This window comes from Sinohyriopsis cumingii, chromosome 4, assembly GCF_028554795.1.
Source record: "Sinohyriopsis cumingii isolate HCF-2022 chromosome 4, ASM2855479v2, whole genome shotgun sequence".
NCBI lineage: Eukaryota > Metazoa > Mollusca > Bivalvia > Unionida > Unionidae > Sinohyriopsis > Sinohyriopsis cumingii.
The window spans coordinates 84,226,392-84,249,765 of NC_142964.1; the positions used below are offsets into that span (position 1 = coordinate 84,226,392).

A 23,374-nucleotide genomic window follows, 5' to 3' on the forward strand; every position below is an offset into this window, starting at 1 on the left:
AATACCATTGTTGACAAAACCAACTTTTACTGCATCTGCGTATGCAGTATCATCCGTTTTTATAATTTCACCTTCAGCGGGTAGAAAATATCTACTTGTGTCATGAACTTGTAGTTCAATTCTTCCACGTTGATCTGGTATTCGTGCGTCATAAGAATAAAACTGATAATCACGTACCGATTCATCCTTACGGACAGGTGCTTCCATATCAAATGCTTCTTCGGATACGCGCTTGAACATTTATTATAATTATTTCCGTCTAACACGAGAATCATCGTGTTCGGGAAACTCCACTCCCTGATATTAAACTTGAAATATTATTCCTTGGTTCACCAAGCCCTTGATCTGCTAGTGCTGCCAGTTTTTGATTTACAGCTTGATTTATTATTTTACTGACATCTGTAATTTCAGTACTTGGTAATTTTACTGGTTGGATCTTCGTCGCATTAATCGTGCTAGTCTATCCTTGATTGCCGAGAACGCCTTACCAGCAACATTGACAATTGCACCAAGAGTTTTTTCACGAACAATATCAATAGCCTTCATCCATAATTGTTTTGCAATAGACGCTGCTTTGGGGCTATCCTTGTAAATAATCCCCGTACAACATCACCAAGTCCATCTCCGTAAAATACCTCGTTGACTGGTAATCGTGAGTTCACTACTCTGACAGGTACAGATTTACGATGATTATTGTGTACAATCATTTTTATTTTATCTATCATTTATCTAACAACTAGTCACTGTAATCATCAACGAGTTCATCGATAAGTTCTCGGTAAACACTGATATCCATGATACCACCAATCGCCGACAAATATAAGCTGCTTCACTGGTTATTTCTGGTGAGTTATTTCCGGTACGTTTTCCCCCTATGAGAACTTCTAACCGTGACACGTCATTGAGGATATTATCAGGACAAACAAGATTATTTCCCAAACCACTACCAGTAGCACTTGGTACATCATCGTCAGGATCTTCTGTTTTAGAATCTTTTTTTACTTGATAAAAGAGACAATTTCTTTTTCCGCTCAGTTTCTCTCTCACTCAATTCTTCTTTTTTTGTCTCGCTCTTTCTTTTTCTTGTTTCATTTCTGCCAGCATCCTTTCCCTTTCTTTTTTAAACTCTTCAATTGACTCCCGCTTCGATGAAGAACATTGTTGTTGTTCTATCTGTTGCTGCTGTTGTTCTAGTTGTTTTATTTTCTCTCTTAAAGTCTTTTTATTTCTTCATTAAGATTTCTGTATTCAAAATCATCATCTCTAGCTTGTTTTTTGTTTCTATATACGCGATATATCCATTTAATAAGATTATCATCATTTACTTTTTCAGAACCGGGTTTTAAAATACTAGATTTATTAAACATACTAATTAATATTTTTTCAGGTAGTTCTTCACTTTTAGCATTTTTAATATCTTCGACAAACCCTTCCTTAAATCTTGCAATCAATTCTACGTTTTCTTTTACTGGTTTGGGTTTAGGTGCAAGTTGTTTTTTTTCACGTCGGCGACTTCAGTACGAAGTTTTCCAGTACCTTCAAGTATTTCTTCATCGACGGGTGGAAGTTGAGCCGCAGCTATATCAGTTGGAAGATCTCGTAAAATCTTCTTTGTTTAGTTCTTCTTGCTATTTTTTCAGTTTGTTCTGCTGTTTGTTTTGATACCAGAAGAAGATCTTCTTTGATGATAGTTGTAACTTTCTCAGTAGCTGCAGTGACGGGTTTAAATAGTTTTTTAGTGTCTTCTTCGTACTCAACTTGTGATTGTTGCTGCGCTCGTATGTTTCCTCTAAATGAGTCTCTAACAGGAAGAAATTTTTTGATTGCTTCTAATCGTTCTCGAGCTATCCTTGCAGTATGAGATTCCGGATGTACCATTTTATTATAACATAATGATTTAATTATAGCTGCAGAGGGGGCGGGACCTCAAGTTGGTTCGTTTTTTGTAATGTAATCGCCATCGACGAGTTTTCAGTTGGAGAAATAACGTGAACTAACCCCAAGAGGGACTCTTGGAGGAAAAATCTTTGAGAGTCCTCTGTAGTTAGTTATTTTGATTTTTAAGGTTATTAATCCCTTTTTTTTAGGAAGGCTTATTTCGGTTTTTGGACGCTTCCACAAAATGGTCTGTTCGCCCTCTCTGCTGCTCAGGATAAGGTGACTGGTAGGAACATCGTGCTATATATCAGCGGCATGATGCCCCAGTGCTAAACATCACTATAAACTGCCACGCTGCAGACATTGTAGTGATCTGATTGAATTTTTTTTACATCTACGTTAAAACTTCAGATCCAACACAAACACACACACACACACACACACACAAAAAGCTGAATTTTCACGTGAACATCTCAAAATATACATAAATTACCAAATTTATTTCATGCACATACTTTCATACTAGATCCAGATTATTTATTAACTTTTAAGCATTACATCCGTATTGAGTACAACACAAACTTTATTTTGAACATGGAAGAAATGTCAACAATTATTCAATACCCCTTCCCCATAAGCATAATTTCACGTAAGTTCCCATCCAAACTTATGATTGATATTGGAATGAGATAGTATTACTTGCTTTATCGATTCATATATAAGAGAACAACATCTTTTAATAATCATATTTATATTGTTTGTGTTTGCTAAAATTAGATATGGTACGCTTTTGTCCGGCTATATACTATTCATGTTTCCTATTTTAAGTACGTTCCATTGGTCCATACATACATCTTTATATTTTGTGATATACATGCATTCTAAAATGACTCCAACAAGTCACACCCCATCAGACAGATGACATTGTTTGGAGACGCAATAACGAATAGCATATGTGACTTGAACCTATACTGATTTTAGTTTGTAAAATATCTTCCGATACCAGTGTTTGTAATGGATTGAGAGAGCAAACTTTCTCAGTGTTCCTTTAGGTTTATGAAAATTTATTTTCAAGTTTTGCTTTGAAGAAATGTTCTTCTGTCTCGCTGTCCAACTCACAACAACAAAATTATTTTTTTCCGTGACTTTGTTCTGTTGCGTCTATGATCTAGTTAAGAAGGTGCTTTACCGTGGTAACAAATCGGAAATGATGCGAAAGATGGGGTGAGAACAGTGGAGACATGGGTGAAATGGAAGTAACTTCTCATTTGGACTGCAGCATCTTATTGTATATATGTCCTTTGTTTTCAGTAATAGAATGAGACAAGATAAACAAGCGCCTATTAATTACTGTTCACATCTATGTACAATTATGATTCGAGAGTTAGGGTGGGTAATGTTTAAAGCCCAGTGTGTCTAAAGATAATGTTTTGCCCATGTCGTAGGCTACGTCTCCTATATAGTGTACGTAAATGGCTGTTATTCCCTAAAGCTGTTCACCACTTGGATTTTGAAGACATACTGAAGACTTCATTTTTCTTCCATTTTGGTCCAGATTTTTGTTTGTTTGTATGCTTGTAGTGTTAATGCAAACGAAGCATTAACCTGGATGTTATCATAAGTCCGAAACAAAACATTTCTTGTGATGAAACTCCCATCCCCTCGTCAAGCAGGAGATTGCAATTTTCTAAAAGGGCAGCAACTTTCTGAACACCTAATTAAAGTATACTTTAAATTAAGAAATAACTAATATACTATTCATTAACATGATGGATTATACATTAATTTTTAACAAATCAATCTAATAACACAAACTATTCTTCTGTTTTTATATGTTTTTAGTGTACTCCATTCACAAATATGCAAGGTGAGCAATTCTTAATATTTTATGTATTTTTGTTTAGCAACGTTTTGTTTTCAACTTTACTTGACTGATAGTCTGCATTGTTCTTACTAATAAAACAGAAATTGATAACTTTCAGTGTCATTTTCCGTGTGGATAAGTAGGTGGGGTGTTTATTACGCAGATGGTCTTTATTATGGCATGCTGGCCATAAACATGCTAACGGCATACTGTGTGTTACAAAGTTGGTCAATCAATTTGACAAGTGTAGCCTTTTTCAAGCGACAAATAAACATTTGCTTTACTGGACAAAGCAGATGTCATAACTGTGTGCGTCTCCAGATTTTCACACAGGATGCATTGCATTTAAATATTTGGATACCCTAGTGTACTAATAATTTGCTTATAAGGTAACTTAAGTAGCATCTGCAAAACTACTTATGATTTACAGTTGAACCAATTATGATAAAACTTAGTAGAAGTCACATGAGCTTGATGTTAGATTGTGGGTGGGGTGGGTCTATGATCCAGAAAAAATAGAGACACTAATGTTGACTACCAATTGTAGAAACGTGCTTTCAGCGCACAAATATTAATGTCTTAGCTAAAATAAGGCTTAAACAGACAATTAATCTTCACCTTTTAAAACCGAATACATCACACACACACACACACACACACACACATATATATATATATATATATATATATATATATATATATATATATATATATATATATATATATATATATATATAGGGGTCGTCCATTAATTATGTCAACAAAATAGGGGGAGGGGTTTTGTAGAAGTTTGACAATTGTTGACATGGGGGAGGGGGAGTTCAAGATAAACTGACGTCAACAATGTTATTTTTTTACAATAAATTTAATAAATCAAAAAAATAGTAAATTAGTCGGTGCGTTGGTATGGCACACACTCGCTCGCCCGTCAGTATCCCACAGATTTCCATCTCTTTTCTTCAATCAGTCTTTGAAAGTTGATAACATGCTACCTCGATCGGCAAAGGCATTCAGAATTCTTCCATATGATCTATATTGTCCTTCCATTCAGTTGTCGTTGCTTGAACGGATCTGCAAAATCTGTCACCTCTATGTTGCTTCACTAGTCATGTTGAAGAAGCATGTTCAACAGCACCGACAACGCGATCTTGGGCCTAGGCAATTACCACATGCTCCTCAACCGCAAAGAATTCGGCCAGTACGAGTGGCTGCCAAAAGACAGAGAGAGCTGATGGCAATTATTGCTCATAGAGAGATGTTAAGCGCAGAATGGTTAAATGAAGATGATGTTGACTTGTCGGGTGTATCGGTTCCACAAGAAATCAATGAATCAGCCACTATGCCCATTATAACAATTGAGGAACATTTGGCTTCCCCATGGGAAGATGATAGAAGCTAGAATATAAACTCTCGATTTTTTCATGAATTCAAAGTGTTATAGTCAATTTTAAATCTGTTAAACAAGTTTTAAAAAAATGTTTTAAAATTTATTGGTAGACCTTTTAATTTCTATAATTCTATATAAAAATTGTTGACATAATTAATGGACGTCCCCATATATATATATATATATATATATATATATATATATATATATATATATATATATATATATATATATATAGAGAGAGAGAGAGAGAGAGAGAGAGAGAGAGAGAGAGAGAGAGAGAGAGGGTCATATATATATATATATATATATATATAGAGAGAGAGAGAGAGAGAGAGAGAGAGAGAGAGAGAGAGGGAGGGAGAGAGAGAGAGAGGGTCATATATATATATATATATATATATATATATATATATATATATATATATATATATATATATATGAGAGAGAGAGAGAGGGGGTCTTCAGTCGGATATATTAAAGTTGTCTCAAATCAAAAGAGTTAGAAACCATACAAGAAGTATTTAATTGGAAACATTTAAACAAAACTGCTAATAAAAGCAAATTTAAAATGTGTGCCAAGTCAATTCATAATAGCTTTAGTAAATATCTGTTTAAACGATAAATTAGTCTGATTCAGTGAAAGGTCCAGTCAAAAATGTGGAACCAGTAGTAAGTCATGTGGTAGCCTTCTCTCGACATGGCAGTGAAGCATGCTGGCAAAAGGTCCTGGTCGGGTATCCAAGCCTCCTTGGGAACAAGGTAAGTTCCATTCCAAGGTAAGTTACATGTTGGTGAGGGAGCGTCAAGGATCACGGACGAGTAAAATGTCAAATTTACATTCTGTAGGGAAACGAAAAACCTTTTATCAGCTTTTGATGTACTTTTTCTGCCATGTTGAGATACCAAGTGAGTGGAATATTAGACAGTCAACATTTCATAGATGGAACAATGTCAAGAGGATATATCCCACTTACCAATGCTTTTTTTATTAAAGAAAAGAAGAAAAAAGAAGTTAGCCCAAATCTAGAATAGTTGTCTGAATAAAAACGTTGGAAGAGAACAAGATCTGTGTACATGAAAACATTAATTTATTTACAAAGAAAATAAAAATAATACGACAGCAGAGACAATCAGGACGAATTCGACAAATGCTCTAAGTTGTAAGTCTACTTCAGTGAAATGTCCAGTCAAAAATATGAAACCAGTAGTAGGTCATATGGTAGCCTTCTCTGGAATCTGCAGTGAAGCATGATGGCAAAAGGTCCTGGTCAGGTTTCCATGGCTCAGTGGGAACCAGGTATGTTCCGTTCCATGGAATATTACATGTCGGCGGGGAAGCATCGAGGATCACGGATGAATAAAACGTCAGAAATACGTTCTATAGGGAAAAGAAAAATGTATTGTGTCCTTGTGATAATATTTTGTCCAACATATAATGATGGCTGGTTAGTGTGGCTTCTACTGTGCACATATATTATAGTTCAAGACTGGGGGAGGCGAGATTTCATGGCTTAATATTGAAATAAATTGAAGTCGCCAAAAAATCCACAAAAAATCCTTAAACTTTAAATTGGTTAGATGATTTTTAGAGCATGGTGAATGAGATACTACATCTTGGGAAATTAGGCGATTTGATTAGTGGAAATTATCATGTCAAAAACGGGATGATAAGAGCTATCGCGTATCTTAAATTATCCAGTAGGGTCATGCAGCGATGGAATAAATGACAGTTGATTATCAAACTGGCTTATAAAATTGGAATGAATTTGCTGTATGACGATAGAGCAAAGATGGTCTAGATCTAAACGTCTGACGAGAAACGTTCAGATGGATTTTACAACAATTACCTTTGTTGAAGATAAATATCTGTCGACAGCAGAAATAAATTCGACACATAATCGGGCTACATATTGCAAGTTTGATTCACGGAAAGGATATTAGAAGTAGAGAGTGCTGAAATACTTGCAATTTGTAAAATTTATATTTTTATATTTATTTATATCATATGTATAGCGATATAACAACTTTTCTCGATCACTCGTTTTTATACCACCAAAATATAATGGTGATTTTGTTTTTTGTTTTTTATTAAGTAATATCTTTTAGTCCCTGACAGCATACGTAGAGACGTTTTACTTGGGTATTCAGTGGCAAAATCAAATAGACTAAGGTATGTGGCCCAAAAGAAAATGAATAAACATCTTGAAGGTTATGACGTGTTTTAGATCACATTAACCCCAACGGAAAATCAATAAATGACGCATCAGTAAAAACATCAATACAACTGAGTCAGGCGCATACATTCATGCAGTCCAATATGAAATATAGTCTATTATTAATGGGAAAAATGATAGTGAAAGGACACAAAACTACTGCTTGTTTAAACCCGTGCTGGTCAATTATAATATGGCTAAGTTGCCTAGAGTTTTTAATGTCGCTGTTGTTGTGGTGGTGTTTTCTTTTCTTTTTCTGTTTCCAAATGGTCCAGGGACGAGAATGTATTTTAATTCTAAAAGACACGAGTGGTCCATCAATGTTATCGCATCTCTACATGAGATTTGAACAATATAACTGTTTTCAAAGTTTTCCAAGGCTCAACTTCTACACTACTACAGACGTCCAATCAAAAACGTGGAAGGAGTAGGAGGTCATGTAGTAACCTTCCCAAGAGTTCCTTGTGAAACATGATTGGAATAATTTGTGATTGGGCTTGAAAGGTTTACTGGGAGCGAGGTGTGTTCAATTCCATAAAATATTGCATTTTTGATGGGGAAGTGTTGAGGATCGCAGACCAGCAAAACGTCAGAAACACCTTTTGTGAGGGCACAAAAGATGCAAATGAAGTATACGTACTTTGGGGCAATTTTACATCTATAATGTTCGCTAGCCGAGAGAACAAAGCAAATCGACGACTGTAAAACTGTTACTGCAATAAGCTCTTGTAAATGAGACAACATAAACTGTAAATGTAATCAACTACATCAGTCCATAAATGTTATAAATTCCGGTAAATATAATACAATTTTCAATTGTCAAAGTAATAAACTTCTACAAATGTAACAACATCAGCTATAAATATAAGAAATCACGTGCCACGTAAATGGAATAAGCATCACCCGGTAATTCAGCTAACCTTGAAATTAACAAGTATGAGTACATAAATTCGTTTGTAATGCTGCAAAATTCTGTAGAATGATTTCTGTTGAATAATTTCATAGTGCATAATGTCGGCGTGACACATAACCATTAAGTTTGACGTATAGGTTAGACTATCCATAAACTGTTGACTGTGAGGAATGGAATCTGTTCTGCTTGGGGCATGAATTTGAATTTAGTTGGGACTCGCTCGACTAACGGTTAGAGATAGAGTGCAGTGTTAATGCCAGGTCGATAGTGGTAAAATGACAAGAGTTTGAGACGAACTATGGAAATGTGTTAGGAAGTAGTGGTCCATTTGAAAAAGGTGCAATAAAATTATATTTTCCAGAATATTTATTAATAAAGGCGCACTAGAGAGGATGATTCTGACTTATATGGGAGTGATAGAAAATTTGGCGATGAAAGTAGTAATCATGACTGGATAAGCTGAAAGAGGGGTGTGTGGTCCCAGATGGAATTCAGCGTTTTAGAATAATCTTCCTCGCGGTATTAATCATTCTAAATTTCTGAGGTGAGCCAGAATTTAGCTTAGTAGATTTTCCTCAGGGGCGCCTGTCGGAAAGTGAGAGACACGAAAAGGAGAGAGATTTGACTTCATAAGGAGGTGCAAATCTCAAATAAAGCGCATGGTTAATCTCAATCACATACAGTGTGTTCACTGATGTACGTGTAATTATTGTTGAATTTATTCATTTCAAATTCATGCTTCATTTATTCTTTGAGTTAAAAAAAACAATCGTCCATGTTATATGATTCATGTATTGTAAGAAAGTCATACACTATTTCTTTATATGAATGAGTTCGAATTCAGTTGTTTGTATGTAATAGAAATCATGTAGTGTACGATTGCATGCATTGCTCCTGACAGTAATTATGAGGAGTACATTATCTGTCTCTAATTATTTGCAATATTTATGCAGAGGATTTATTTTGCTATGTCTGATAACGTATGTCAATGAATAGCTAATTAGCAAAGTAATGTAGTTAGGACAGCGAGCGAAGGCCATTAATTCGTGTGTAATTAAGTTGTGAATTCTCTTCAACCGAGATTCGGGTAACGTGTACCTATTGGCATAGCTCTGCAGGTAATTTAAAGCCATAACGGGTTGTGGTGGTTTATATAGATAGGTCTAATTATGTCATGGTCTCAGTAAGAATGCGAGAGCAGCTTGAAACATATATTCGCGGTAATAGGGTTGTGAGTGTGTATTAGGTGCGACACGACCATATCTAGTTCTGTTAAATTTCGATGCAAGATATATGACGCAGAACGAGTGGAAATAGTGTTGATCACAGGAGAAGAAAAAAACCCTGACATTTAGGTTGGGGACTATATTTTAGTTTGAAGGAAAGAAAATAATTTCACACCTGTATTGCACATTGGAAAGAGCACGGTCTGCAACCAAGAGGCTGATGACCCGAAGAGGCTAGCAATGAGAGAGAAGGACAGAAATATAAAAACACCGGCATATCGCCAGCAGTGATTCGGAAAAGACCGGAAGCACCAGGTGATGCTGTCATGCCGTCAATCTGAGTTCAATTAATCACTCGATCATTTGATAACAATTTTTCTATTATTATAACATAACGGCTAATTAAATTTCACATAATTTTGTAACTCTAGTTCTGACAGACAACGAATCATTCATATGTCATGTTCGGTTTAACTTTTCTTATGTAATTTATTAAATTGTTGTATTTTACATACGGGGAATCGTGTTATTCTGTTCTATAGCTGTGCTCAGATCTCTGTTATTTCAACCATTAATTCATATTTTATTTATTTTTTACATGACCTATGGAATTACATAGTGGTCGATCATCTCATGGATAACAATAACGAAAAACCTACAAAGAGATGGGGAGATCACCACCACCTCTTGACATCCATATTATCTTGCAGTATTACTTTCGACTGTCATGCATTGAATTTTGCTTTATGTAACATGCACTGCAATATTTAAAAAAAACATCCGATAAGTTACGTTTCTATATTTGTAAAATGTTTTGCTGCTCTTTTATGTTATTGAACAAATAATCCAAAACAACTTCTACAGGTCACTCGCGAATTTAGTAAAGTATGTATATATGTAGGTATGTAGGTAAGGTAGGTAGTAGGTATGTAGGCAAGTAGGTGGATAAGTAGGTAAGTATTATTTTTGTGCGCATAATTTTGTATATACAGTGAGAGTTAATGGGTTATCTATTATAAGTGACCATTATCTGTTTTAGTATCTGACGATGTAGATGTTGAATGTAAAAGAAAAGGTTCACAGACTAACCTTTGTTAGCGAAGATGAGTATGTATGTATAACATCACATAATTAAGAAAGTGCAATATCGTGGCTACTTGGATATTTATTACAAAATAAAAAATAAGTCTGAAACTATATTATTATTATTATTATTATTATTATTATTATTATTATTATTATTTTCCAAGCATTAGTCGTGCACCGGGTATCAACACCTGCATGTAAATTTTATCCTAGGATCTGTCAGGATTGCATATCTATCTATCTATCTATCTCTGCTTACCTACTTTTCAGGTTCAATGTATAATAAAGAAAAGGCCATTTAATACAGAAATAGGGAGGTTCTGAAAGTCTCCGCTATATAAAGACTTACGTATTTGCTATCTCCACTATTTGATGACTGAACAGTAAACGTAAGGGGTCCATGATCACAGTCCCCAACTTGAAAGGAGTCCGACATATTGTATTTCTTGTCAGGAATCAGCGTTGGGGTCACAACTGTTGCGATGCAACCGCTGGAAAGACAAGGGGGTAGAAGTGTTAGAGTGTGTGTGTGTGATTTGGATTTTTAACGTAGCTTTAACAATTTTTCAGTCATATCGCTACCATGTCTGCAGTGTGACAGTTTATAGTGATGTCCAGCACTGGGGCATCATGCCGCAGACATGTAGCATGATGTCCCACCCAGTCACATTATCCTGACAACAGGCCGTCCAGTCCTAACACTAACCTCTTAATGCTGAGCGCCAAGCGAGGCAGCTGTTAGTATCGTTTTTGTAAGACTTTGGTATGACTCGGCCGGGGATCGAACCCACGACCTCCCGCATCCGAGGCGGACGCTCTAAGCACTAGACCACCGGAGTGGTCTAAGTGTTTGAGCGTCAAGGGCTTACAAGGAAGGTATCTTTGGCAAATCAAAATGGTATTTATTTGAGAAGTTACATATCACATAAACAGTGTAACATATATATAATTAGCCTCTTATAATATCACACACACACACACACACACATACATCCATATATATATATATATATATATATATATATATATATATATATATATATATATATATATATATATATATATATATATATATATATATATATATATATATATATATATATATATATATATATATATATAAAGTGTACAAGACATCTGATAAACGTTACGAGATATCATATAGATTATACCATATGTTAATAACCAAATTAAATTATGATTGTTCATATCTAATAAACATATTAAAATATCTAAAATATCGAATAAAGCGCATACAAATTTCCCAATTAAAGTTGGATATAAGATATCTTATAAAGCGTATAATATATTTCGTCAAGGTTATCAGCTATTAGCATCTTATAAAATTTATAAAACATCTTTTAATAGAATCTGCTACAGTTTATGATGTTTTTATGTTCTGAAATAAATAGTAATTTGGCTTGCCATAGAAGTAGGTAATAAATCGGAGTTTTAACAAAAACAGTTAAATTTAAATAGTTTCAAATTTTGGAGCAGAACAAACTAAATAAATGTATCACCTAATAATTCATTTTTTAATCGTACTCTTATATAGTACATACTACTGAACACTTTCAACATGTGTAAGTGATCACGAGAATATTGTTGGAACATATTTTCCTTACAAATAAAAACATCACCGTGTTCCTACACCTTACAATAGGACAACTGTTCTTACTACAGATTTTCAAAAGTGAGTGCCTGAGCTCACAGGTACCTTATTCCTGAAACACTACCATACTAACATGGTATTTCAAACATTATAAATGTGATATATGTAGTTCAAAAACCCCGATCGAGATGGAAGGGAAGAATACTTGATAATAACGAAGTATAATTGTTTGTTTATTAAAAAAAAAAAAAACAAGCTTTGTGGGGGAGATAAAATGAGCAGTTTGTACATCCCTGCTGAGTTTGATGATTACGCATTTATGTGTATTTGTGGATGGATGATTAAACAGAGATATTTCCATCAACCTAAAGAAATATAAACACAAAATTTGAACAGGCATATGAACCATGCATTGAAAACAGGATGTGTGTGTGTGTGTGATTTAGATTTTTAACGTAGCTTTAACAATTTTTCAGTCATATCGCTACGATATCTGCATTGTGACAGCTTATTGTCCAGTCCTAAAACTAAGCTCTTAATGCTGAGCGCCAAGCGAGGCAGCTGTTAGTACCATTTTTGTAAGTCTTTGGTATGACTCGACCGGGGACCGAACCCACGACCTCCCGCATCTGAGGCGGACGCTCTAGCCAGTAGGCCACCGGAGCGGTCCAAAACAGGATATAAAGAATAATAACCAAAACCAGAGAAATACACTGCGTTTGTCAATCAGTTAAACAAATGACTGAGCCGTGCACTGAGAGTAAACAAGTCAAGGTAAACCATCTTCTGTATTAAAGCAAATGAATGACCGATTAATTTAGATTCTAGCTATCCCTATTTACTTAAATATTCAGTATAAATCGATACCTTACTGTATTTACATGACGTTGCTTAGTAACGATGTTGTTGCTGTAGATATAATGACAGCACTGGGTCACATAGTTTTCAAGAAATTTTTCACGAAAATAAGTAATAATTGAGAATTTCTACATAATGAGCTATTCACATTTTGATTAACAATACCAACATTAATAGCTGACTAAATTAACTCAGATGCAGTGAGATCATGAAACACAAAACTACAGTATTCGTAACATCATAAACATTGATATTTGGTCAGATCAATTCAGCATAATTACCCAACACAAAATTGTCAGGACGCTTTACCGAGTTACTGTTTGCATACAAATGTTGTTACAACTGGTCTGGTAGGATGGTGAGACTAATCTACAATGAAACGTAGAAGGCAAAGCCTATGGCATGCACATATGAAAACGAACAACATTTTAACTTAACGAGTACATGTCATAAATGTAAGAGAAAAATATTACAAGGCAAAGTTAAAGATTAACTTGTTGTAACTCAACAAGTTAATCTCTAACTTTGCCTTGTACTATTTTTACATTAAACTGAGTTGCTGAACAAATAAAGGCGATGTACTGTTAAGTTTCATAAAATATGAAATCCGTTGGTTAACGTATTTTTTTTAAATCTGGAATTGGCTTCTCTTGAGCTAATATACCATTGTTCTATCGACTGTTTTGTTAAACTTACTTAGCTGTTGTTTTAGTCTCATATTTTCATTTCCTCTGACGATTCATCAGATTCTTTCCATAAAACGAGTATATTGTTGTTTTTTTTCTTTCATCCTTTCGGTCTTTAAAATCTTTTAAAATTTGTATACATCATCTTCTTTGTCATACAGTGATAAATATTGTTCATAAAGCGTGCAATTAATAGTCTTTCCTTGCAAGTCTTGAAGTTTCTAAACTATCGGATCGCCTAATATGTCAACCCTGATTTTGAATATTACCCCATTGAAAAATTGTTTTGTATTTCGAATGTCTACTGTTTCACCGATTTTGAATATTGGAGCTCTACATGTATCAGTTATCACACAGACAAATAGATTGATCCATACATTTTACCTATTTTATTTACTCGCCCACTTCAACAGGAGTCATGTCGTTTTGATGTGTTATCACTGTTATTTTATCCATTAGTCAGCTATAGTACACCTTTAACCCATTTTCCGATTTTATTTTCAATTAAATACTTCCACATTCTAGTTTTGATTGTTCCATTAAACCCTTACGTTACTGGTGGCATTTTGTTAAAAACTATCCGATTCTTTTCCTTAACGAATAAATTCTTGACTGTTTACCTGTAAAACTCCCTCTCTTCATAAATTGTATCTTACATCCTTTAGTTGTCTGAAGATATCTGTAAAAGCGTCGTGTATACCATCTCCTATTTTGTTTTTACTTTTTAGCCCATTCGTATTTTGAAAATATATTAACTACTGTCAAAAGCGCCCAAAGTGGCCGAGTGGTCTAAAGCGCTCACCGTTACGGATCACTGCCATCTCACCTCTGTCTGCATGGGCTCGAGTCTCGGGCTCGGCCAATGTGGGTATGTAAGAAAGTTTGCCAGTAGCTTCTCGTGGGTCGGTGGTTCTTTCCGGGTTCTTCCTTCACCATTTATACTGGCCGCCATGTAAAGCCTATCTTGTGCTGAAAAATAGCGTTAAATCCCATAACAACATAAAAACAAGTACTGTCAAGATGTTGTATCTGTCGTTGTATGCTTGATACATTTGCATGTCAGCAATCCCTACTTGCCAATGGACATCTGTGAAAGTAACATAAATTCTTCTGTAAGGGATATTTTCAAGGTTACTCATGCAATATTTTAGTAGATTGTTTAGATAACCATTCTTTCAATTGAACATATTTTATTCTCATTTTACCCCGTTTCATTTATTTCCACAGATGATTGACATTTATCTAAGCAGCTGTATTTTCCAGATCGTAGTAACAGTATCTTAAACAATATTCATTTTCAGCCATTTAGAATGGTATGACAGTCTCCAGAGTGTTCATCACGGTTGATATAATGTCTTTTGCCATGATCACCAGGCCAACAGAACATCTATTTAAAACAGGTACTTTCATTTTCAACAATATGTAACATTTGTTTAATCCTATCAAATTTACGAATTATTTCAGATGTATGTCATTTTTGGCCATCCCAATGGTTGATTACAAAATAACAACGTCATTGACTGAATCACCATGTGCTGTTTTGAATCGAACATAGTTTCCCACGAATTCTCTCTCTGTATTTGACGAATCATTGTTTATTGACCTTTGAGTTGTGCTGTAACTTTGAACATATGTGGCGCTCAACAGTTTAGTATTTTGAATACAGTGACATTTTTAAAGATAAAAAAATACTTTTCCAGGGTTTCCTCACTGGTTATACTGGCTATTAAAAAAAAGAGTTTCTAAACCTTAGGTATTTTAAAAAGAACTTTTAATTCTCTTTATTTTGGTGTATGATTGCTGGGTGTAATATGGGTTACACAGTATACAGCTTCGTCTTACTTTATATGCGCACGTATAAAAAGAATCCACTAGCTCCGCTTGGTCATTTTCACTTTCCTGGACATCAGAGGTAAATTGTGAAGAAAGAAAAAATAGAGCCGATAATACTTATTTTTATATTTTAAACATTTTAACATTTTATATATTTGGTAATTCAATCACTGCACTTTCAGAATCTGGTATTGTCTTCTCTTTGAAAATTCGTTTCCCTATTTTTATAACTGCTAAAGGTAGTATACTTTAGACTAATTCAGGATGATGTTTTATGAGCACATGGGAGCAGTCATTTCAGTTAGCTGTGTGCTTAGATCATGTACAGTTTCCGCAAGTACAATATCCAAAGAAATGTCGGCCAGATATACGAAAGTAGCATAGCAGTATGCCAGCATTCTCTCCATTGTATATGCAAATGTAAACAAACTTCAACTTACACTTTCACTCTCTCAGCAGTTCATATCTATAGCACGCCCCAAAAATTACCACATAGGTATTATGATTATTATTGTATGATTTAATTTTGCTTGTATAGATGAAACATTTAAGTCACAAGAATAAAACAGTTCTTTTGAATAATCCTCATGTTTTCCCATGGAAGAGTATTTATTAGCCGCAACGTCCCACACAAGCCTTCCCCCACCTTAGATGTGTGTGATTTGGATTTTTAACGTAGCTTTAACAATTTTTCAGTCATATCACTACGATGTATGCAGTGTGGCAGTCTATAGTGATGTCTAGCACTGGGACATAATGTCGCAGACATGTAGCATGATGTCCTACCCAGTCACATTAACCTGACACCAAGCCGACCAGTCCTAACACTAAGCTCTTAATGCTGAGCGCCAAGCGAGGCAACTGTTAGTACCATTTTTATAAGTCTTCGGTATGACTCGGCCGGAGATCGAACACGCGACCTCCCGCATCTGAGGCGGACGCTCTAACCACTAGGCCACCGGAGCGGCCCCCCCCCCCCTTAGATGAAAAGTGAGCTATTTTAAAAATGCAAATTGCGTTTTCTCAACATAGGAACCAATGTTATGCTGAAAGACAGGAACATGAAACTTATCAACATTATTCCTGAGAAATTACTAATAAATTTTTCAGTTTGAAAGGAGATGGATGAGATATGGTTCACAGAGGTCAAATGTCACAGTGTAAAATGTTTCCTCATTGTTCTAACACTAGTATATATAAGAATGCGAATTTGCTTTGCCATCATTTAGTTCTAAATTTCATTACAAATGAATGAAGAAAAAAAAATTTCACCATATATTTCTTTCACTTAATAAAATGGCTTAAATTTAAGTTAACTTCACTCCTGTGTTCAAGACTTCACATTTCTGATACTTAAGATTATTACACAGATAATATTGCCTCAAGGCATACTGTGTATGCAACAACAAAATCAGCATAATTAGCTTAATTTCATGCATAACATCAATGTTTATGCACCGTTTTGTTGAGAAAATCATACATGTTCATAGTTAAGGTGGCGCTCTACAGTTTCGTACTTTGTCTAGGGTCATTTTCACTTCTTAGAGTTTAGACGTAAATTGTAGAAAAAAAGAGCCGATAATTTGTTGACGTTTTATATATTTGATGATTCATTCATTTATTGCACTTTTTGAAGCTGGTATTGTCTAGCCTGGCAAAATTAGTTTTCTCTATTTTAATTACTACGAAATATAATGTATTTTAGACTAATTGCGGCTGACCTTTTAAGCAATCCTCTTTGGTTAGCTATCACTCTCAAAAGTTCATCATATCTGTAGAGCGCTCCTATGAAAATCTGTGTATTTGTCAGCACCTATTACATAATGTAACTCGTCCTCTTAGTGAAGTTTTGTTATGTATCAATGTTTTCATAATTGAAAGCAATCTTCAAATCAGCATCTTCACTGAAACATTACATCTTTTTATGTTTGAAACACGCAAATCAGCATTACATATTTTCTTGTTTGAAATAGGCAAGGCAAGTTTTTGTTGGTAATGATGTTTTGCATCACAACTAAATTTGAATACACTTTAGTTCCTTTCATAGATGTAGATAAGGCCACGTTGTCTCTTGATACCGCGATTGTTGCTTGATGTTAAACTCATTTAATATCTCTGTCACCTCTCTGAAAACTGCAGAATTGATCATTAGGTAGTTCAGCTGCATCGTTTACATTGCTCGAAGAATGTATTGTGATCTTGAAATACCACCATTTCAGCATGGTGTTAGGTTCATTGAAGGTATTAATACTGTTTGAAATATCACACTTTTATAGTAATGATTCAATAGTACGAAATATCACCCTTTTAAAGCAATGATTCAATAGTACGAAATATCTCACTTCTATAGTAACGATTCAACAGTACGAAATATCACTTTTTTTTAGTAATGATTCAACAGTACGAAATATCACATTTTTTAGTAATGATTCAACAGTACGAAATATCACACTTTTTTAGTAAAGATTCAATAGTACGAAATATCACATTTTTATAGTAATAATTCAATAGTGTGAAATATCAACTTTTTTTTAGTAATGATTCAACAGTACGAAATATCACATTTTTTTTAGTAATGATTCAACAGTACGAAATATAACAATTTTATAGTAATGATTCAATAGTGCGAAATATCACATTTTTATAGTAATGATTCAGTTGTACGAAATATTACATTTTTTTGGGGGGGGGGTAATGATTCAACAGTACGAAGTATCACATTTTTATAATAACGATTCAGTAGTACAAAATATACGATTTCAGGGTGATATTTTTTTGAAAATCCAGTAGTAAGGAAAGCAGTCCAGTAGTAAGGGCTAAGAACAAGGTTTTCGGGGGTGGGGTGGGGTTGTTTTTATGCAGAATAAGGGAACGTGGTCAAGCAATATCCTCGTGGTTGTTTGCACATATTAAAGCTGTTTCATTTGCAGATAACATAAGAGCACACGATAGAACAGCAAGATTAATTAATGAGCAATTCATTGTATATAATTATTTGTGTTGCACCCCACAAATTTCAAACTGTTTTTAAATTTCACTCTCATGTATTACGTACTGATAAATATCAATATCACATTCTGCGAATTCACGTGATCATTTCAAAGAGACTTGAGAGACTAGCCTCACATTTATACAATAATATATGAATACATGTCATGTTCTATACAATAAAATAACAATCGTTCATAAAATGCTCTGCTGAACAATCGTACTATTTCAGTTTAAAAGGCTGCTTTCAATTACATACTGATTTCAGTTTTTTCATTCATGTATTCAGGAACATTAAATGCTTCCCGCAGGAATGTACACTATAGAACATAGTTTTACCAATAAATAGGAATAAAAAAATTAAAGTACTTTTTTGAATTTGTATGCCTCTGTATAACATCACACACAAAAGTACAATAAGACAACCATTAAATAATCGCCACAAGAGGTTGTGATATAAATCGTATCTCTACCAAACATGATTCATTAAAATATAGCCAACATGATGACGATAATCGTGAGGAGGAGAGGAAGAGGGAGGATGTGATTAAATTGATTATGATGACGACAAAGACGAAAATGATAGCATTGGTGGTGGGAACTCTAAATGAAACTTTGTTAGGATTTCACCAACGGAACTTGTGTCTCGACCATTCTGGAACGAATCTGAATGTCTCCTGGAGGAAATTTAAGTGCAACTAACTTTAATGAATGAAATTTACGTAGTTTAGATTTTAAAATTTTTCTCCTGTTGGTTTGTCAGTTGTTTTTGTTGTTGTTCTTGTGTTGTTTTTTTTTAATTTATACGCAATACTTACTCGGGATCCCACGTATCATTGACACTCACGAGAAAGCGCATCGTTGCCACCTTGGGGACAACGCCACCATGTAATCCGTTTGCATCTGTTCCCAAGAAGCAGACGAACATCAAACCACCAAAAATCAGGTACATGTTCGAGCGACACACCATTATGCGAAAGTCAGATACAGACCTAAGTAAATGGCCTTGAGCTAGGGTCGCTTTCTTATCTCATTCTGGCCTTAACGTACGGCCATTTACTAATCCTCGTGTGGTTTGAAATCGGAACGTTTCCTTATCTTGTTAAAATCGCAACATTTACGGCCAATATGGGTTTAATTTAAGTTCAAGTTCATTGTATGTATGAAACAATGATGGAAAATATTTGCTATAAAGAGAAGATTAAAACAAAAATAAGGTACCCCACCCCACCCCACCCAAAAATCCCGCTCCCTTCTCACAATAGACGTGTCAAAAGAACGCATGCCCGGGGCTCAGTCGGTCGGAGCGTTCTCAAATGAAAACCGACTCTTTGAAGGCAGATTTTTTTTCAGGGCTTTTGCATATTCCGTGGCTTATTTCTTATATATATATATATATATATATATATATATATATATATATATATATATATATATATATATATATATATGAATGATTCAATCATCAAAAGTCAGTAAGTAGAAAATGTACCTGCACAAATGGAGCATATACTAGACTGATACGGTAAAGTTACTGATTTGTTGATCTCTTTCCGTCTGCACTGTGTGCACCTTTCAGTACAAGTGGCAGCTGGCATTGGCCAATAGGATAACGCTTGTAACACTCCGCTAACAATTGGAGGAAAATTAAACAGATAATGCCATAAAACAATACTGTGATTCAACCTATTATTTTAGAGAGGCAATAGCAACGTTTAATGAATTTAGTTTAAAAAGCAATAATATAAATGTCAACAGATAACGATCATCTATTTACAATTTTGGATTGTTTTAGAGTATAGTCAAAGCTAGTTGATTTACAACATAACATTGAGAGAATAAGACTCTTGTTGTGTTGGTTTTACACATGAATAGGATATCGTGCTATGTGTTGCAAAAGATGAAGCTTTCACGATTAGAGTCATTGGTGATAGCATCGGGATAAGTATCATCTATTTGATGTTAATGTTGCTAAAAGACTAAGGTATAAAGAAGGTATACATTATGTATTTAATGTGAATAAATATATAAATTTTTGTTTGCCAAACTGGCTGCATAATTAAAAAGTCTATTAAACTTCGCAAGGTCAATCTAAAACGACAAAAACAAGTAGAATTCATGGAAACAAAGTTCGATTGAAAACAGCATATGTTGAATCGCTGTATGAAGAAGCCATTTTTGAATCAATCATAGAAATGACACAATCTGTCATCAATCTGAAGTGGTTTATTGGTTTGGAAAAATTGAAGCAAGGTTGCAAATTGTTGAAAATAAAAGTTCCAATTGTAAATAAACGTCTTTGCTTGGTAATAACACCAAATGACAGTTTGCCAAGCGTAATTTATTCCTGGGATGCTTTAATACCGTTTAAAATGGTTGACGAAGGACAAAGTATCTTTATTACCATCTGGAAGGTACTATTCCTGACATAAATATCAATCAACCGTGTGAAGGAATTACACTCCACCGGGGGTAATACACAAAACGCATCAAAAAGACCTGTATTCCAACAAGGATTTCTTGACGGATACGAATGAGCGATGGTCGACTGAGAGCATCGACGTTCGAATGGAACGTCCTCGCCTTTTGTAATACAAACAATATGCCTCGAACTGAATTTTTTGTAGGACTGACCTCGAAGGATAAGAAATATCTTAATAATACTTTCAAATTGGTATGTTTTTGACGAACGAACATCCTGTCAGATGTGTACAGCCTTTCAGATGTTTGTGTGTGTGTATTTTTAAACAATTGTTAACATGGCGTTAACAATTTTGCAGTCATCGCTACGATGTTTGCAATGTGGCAGTTTATAGTGATGTCTAGCACGGGGCATCATGCCGCAGACATGTAGCATGGTGTCCCACCCAGTCACATTATCCTGACACCAGGCCGACCAGTCCAAACACTAACCTTTTAATGCTGAGCGCCAAGCGAGACAGCTGTTATTATCATTCTTACGGTATGACTTAGTCGGGGTTCGAACCCACAACCTCCCGAGGCGGACGCTCTATGTGTGAAGAACAGTCTTATAATATGAATGAACGAAGACGTTTTAACAATCGGTGAAATACCTGCACATTTCGATTTTAACGTTACTTATGCAATAATAATTGAAGATATCATTCGGTTTCAATTGCCTGCAACTGCTGCTTATGCTGCTGTTAGTAACGATATTTAATTGTGACGTTATGAAGTTATTGTGTCATATAATCATTGGTTTGAGGTCGGTTCAAAACAGCCATTAATTAGGTGGCGCTCTACCAATATTACGTATTTCTGACAGAGGGGCTGGTGTGTATGCTGAAGTGGTTTGCATCTGCAACATGCACAGGGGAGATATTGTCAAACCTCCAGGCTACTTTCTTGTACTGTGGCTGAAATATCTTTATATGTTGTATTTGTGGAAACTGAACATGAAAAAGTTATTGGCTCTTTTTTTTTTTTAACAAATGACCTGGGGAAGTCCAGGAAGTGAAAATGACCAAGAAGAGCTACTAGCTTTTAACAGATGCATATCTGAAGTAAGGCCAATCTTTACACATATACTCTATAACCCAAATCTTAGTAAACACCCATCAAACATGTACCAAAAATAACGTGAATTTAAAGTAAATACCCAAGATATGCAAGGTCATTTTTAAACAGCCAGCATAACTAGTGATAAAACCTGGGGCATTCTTTTTTCTTTAAAGATTAAAAATGTACGTAACTGTAAAGCGCCACCTTACAATCGAGGATCTGTTGTTGTTCTTGCTAATTTGCGATTTTAAAGGCAGAGGATGTTCCGAGTGACCTTGAAGTTGTAATGTGTTGTCAGTTCCCAATCTGTCAGTTCTTAAAGACAAGTAGCGTCTAACAGTGCACTCTGCACCATCGTCTCTGCTATCTCATCTGGCGATTTACAAGCTATTATCTCTACACCGAAAAACTCAGCGGTCACGTCTGTATGTAGTCTGGTTCCCTGCTACATATGTTTCCTGCGTGCAAGGCAAGTAGCATACAAATCAGGGAACCAGACTAAGAATTGTTTCGAAAAGCACCTGAACTGGTGATGTCCTAAATACGGATGTAAACACAAGCACGTGATTTCGTGTCTGACCACATTCAACAATGAACTTGTTGCTTTTAAACAAACGTTTATTGTGGGCAGTTTACATCCTAAACCTGATTTATGAAGAAGGTGAAACCTCTGGTTTTATATACTTGCTAATATGTTAGGAGTTTTGTTTAAAACGAACATTAACGGACGAACTGATGGTGGTGGAGTTGGTAGATCAGGACGTGTGATTTGTGTATGCGATTTGGATTTTTAACGTAGCTTTAAAAAATTTCAATCATGTCGCTGCGATATCTGCAGTGTGACAGTTTATAGTGACCTACATTTTTACATTTTACTGGTTTATGTGATGTGTTCGCATTTAGCTCATAAATACATTTGGGTTTTTATCTATTGTAAGATATTGTTCTATCTTGAATCATGGTACTGTACTAGTCCTACAATGCAAGACATAGCACTGTTGGTTTTGTTTAAGTACCCGACGCCCAAAACATAAATATCAGCGTCAAGGTCTTACCTGTAGGACTTGGTAGTGTACTTGGTCAGAGGATATGTCATGAAGTACAACACCTTTATCTTTAAGTGGGCCACTCTGACCCATATTTCATAACTCATTGACTTTGATTACATTTGGTGAGTGTGCGATTTGGATCTTTTATGTAGCTTTAACAGTTTTTCAGTTATATCACTACGATGTCTGCAGTGTGGCTGTTTTTAGTTATGTCTAACATTGAGGCATCATGCAACAGACTTGTAGCATGATGTCC

At 35.0% G+C, this 23,374-nt stretch overlaps 2 protein-coding genes across 4 annotated transcripts in view; one reads left to right on the forward strand and one right to left on the reverse strand.

The window, feature by feature from the left end:
- Positions 1-5,729: 5,729 nt before the first annotated feature.
- LOC149801574 (uncharacterized) lies at positions 5,730-19,621 on the reverse strand. 2 transcript variants are annotated; one of them, XM_089954329.1, is made up of 3 exons: positions 19,366-19,621; positions 10,920-11,061; positions 5,730-5,972 (listed from the first exon to the last, which is right to left on the reverse strand). In XM_089954329.1, exons 1-3 carry the CDS (start codon positions 19,515-19,517, stop codon positions 5,766-5,768), a joined length of 501 nt encoding a protein of 166 aa, XP_089810455.1. In that variant the 5' UTR covers positions 19,518-19,621; the 3' UTR covers positions 5,730-5,765. The 2 variants fall into 2 exon arrangements, with proteins under 2 accessions (XP_089810455.1, XP_089810454.1); XM_089954328.1 differs by lacking the exon at positions 5,730-5,972 and adding an exon at positions 6,204-6,510 and having other exon boundaries at positions 19,366-19,616.
- Positions 19,622-22,340: 2,719 nt separating this feature from the next.
- LOC149801575 (lysosomal acid glucosylceramidase-like) overlaps positions 22,341-23,374 on the forward strand; it is a 76,134-nt gene continuing 75,100 nt past the window's right edge. The window contains exon 1 of one of the 2 annotated variants that reach the window (XM_089955804.1): positions 22,341-22,362. In XM_089955804.1, coding sequence (XP_089811930.1) covers positions 22,356-22,362 — 7 coding nt within the window. In that variant the 5' untranslated portion in view covers positions 22,341-22,355. Of the gene's footprint in view, positions 22,363-22,571; positions 22,731-23,374 lie in introns of those variants that run through there. The other variant, XM_089955802.1, reaches the window with a different exon arrangement.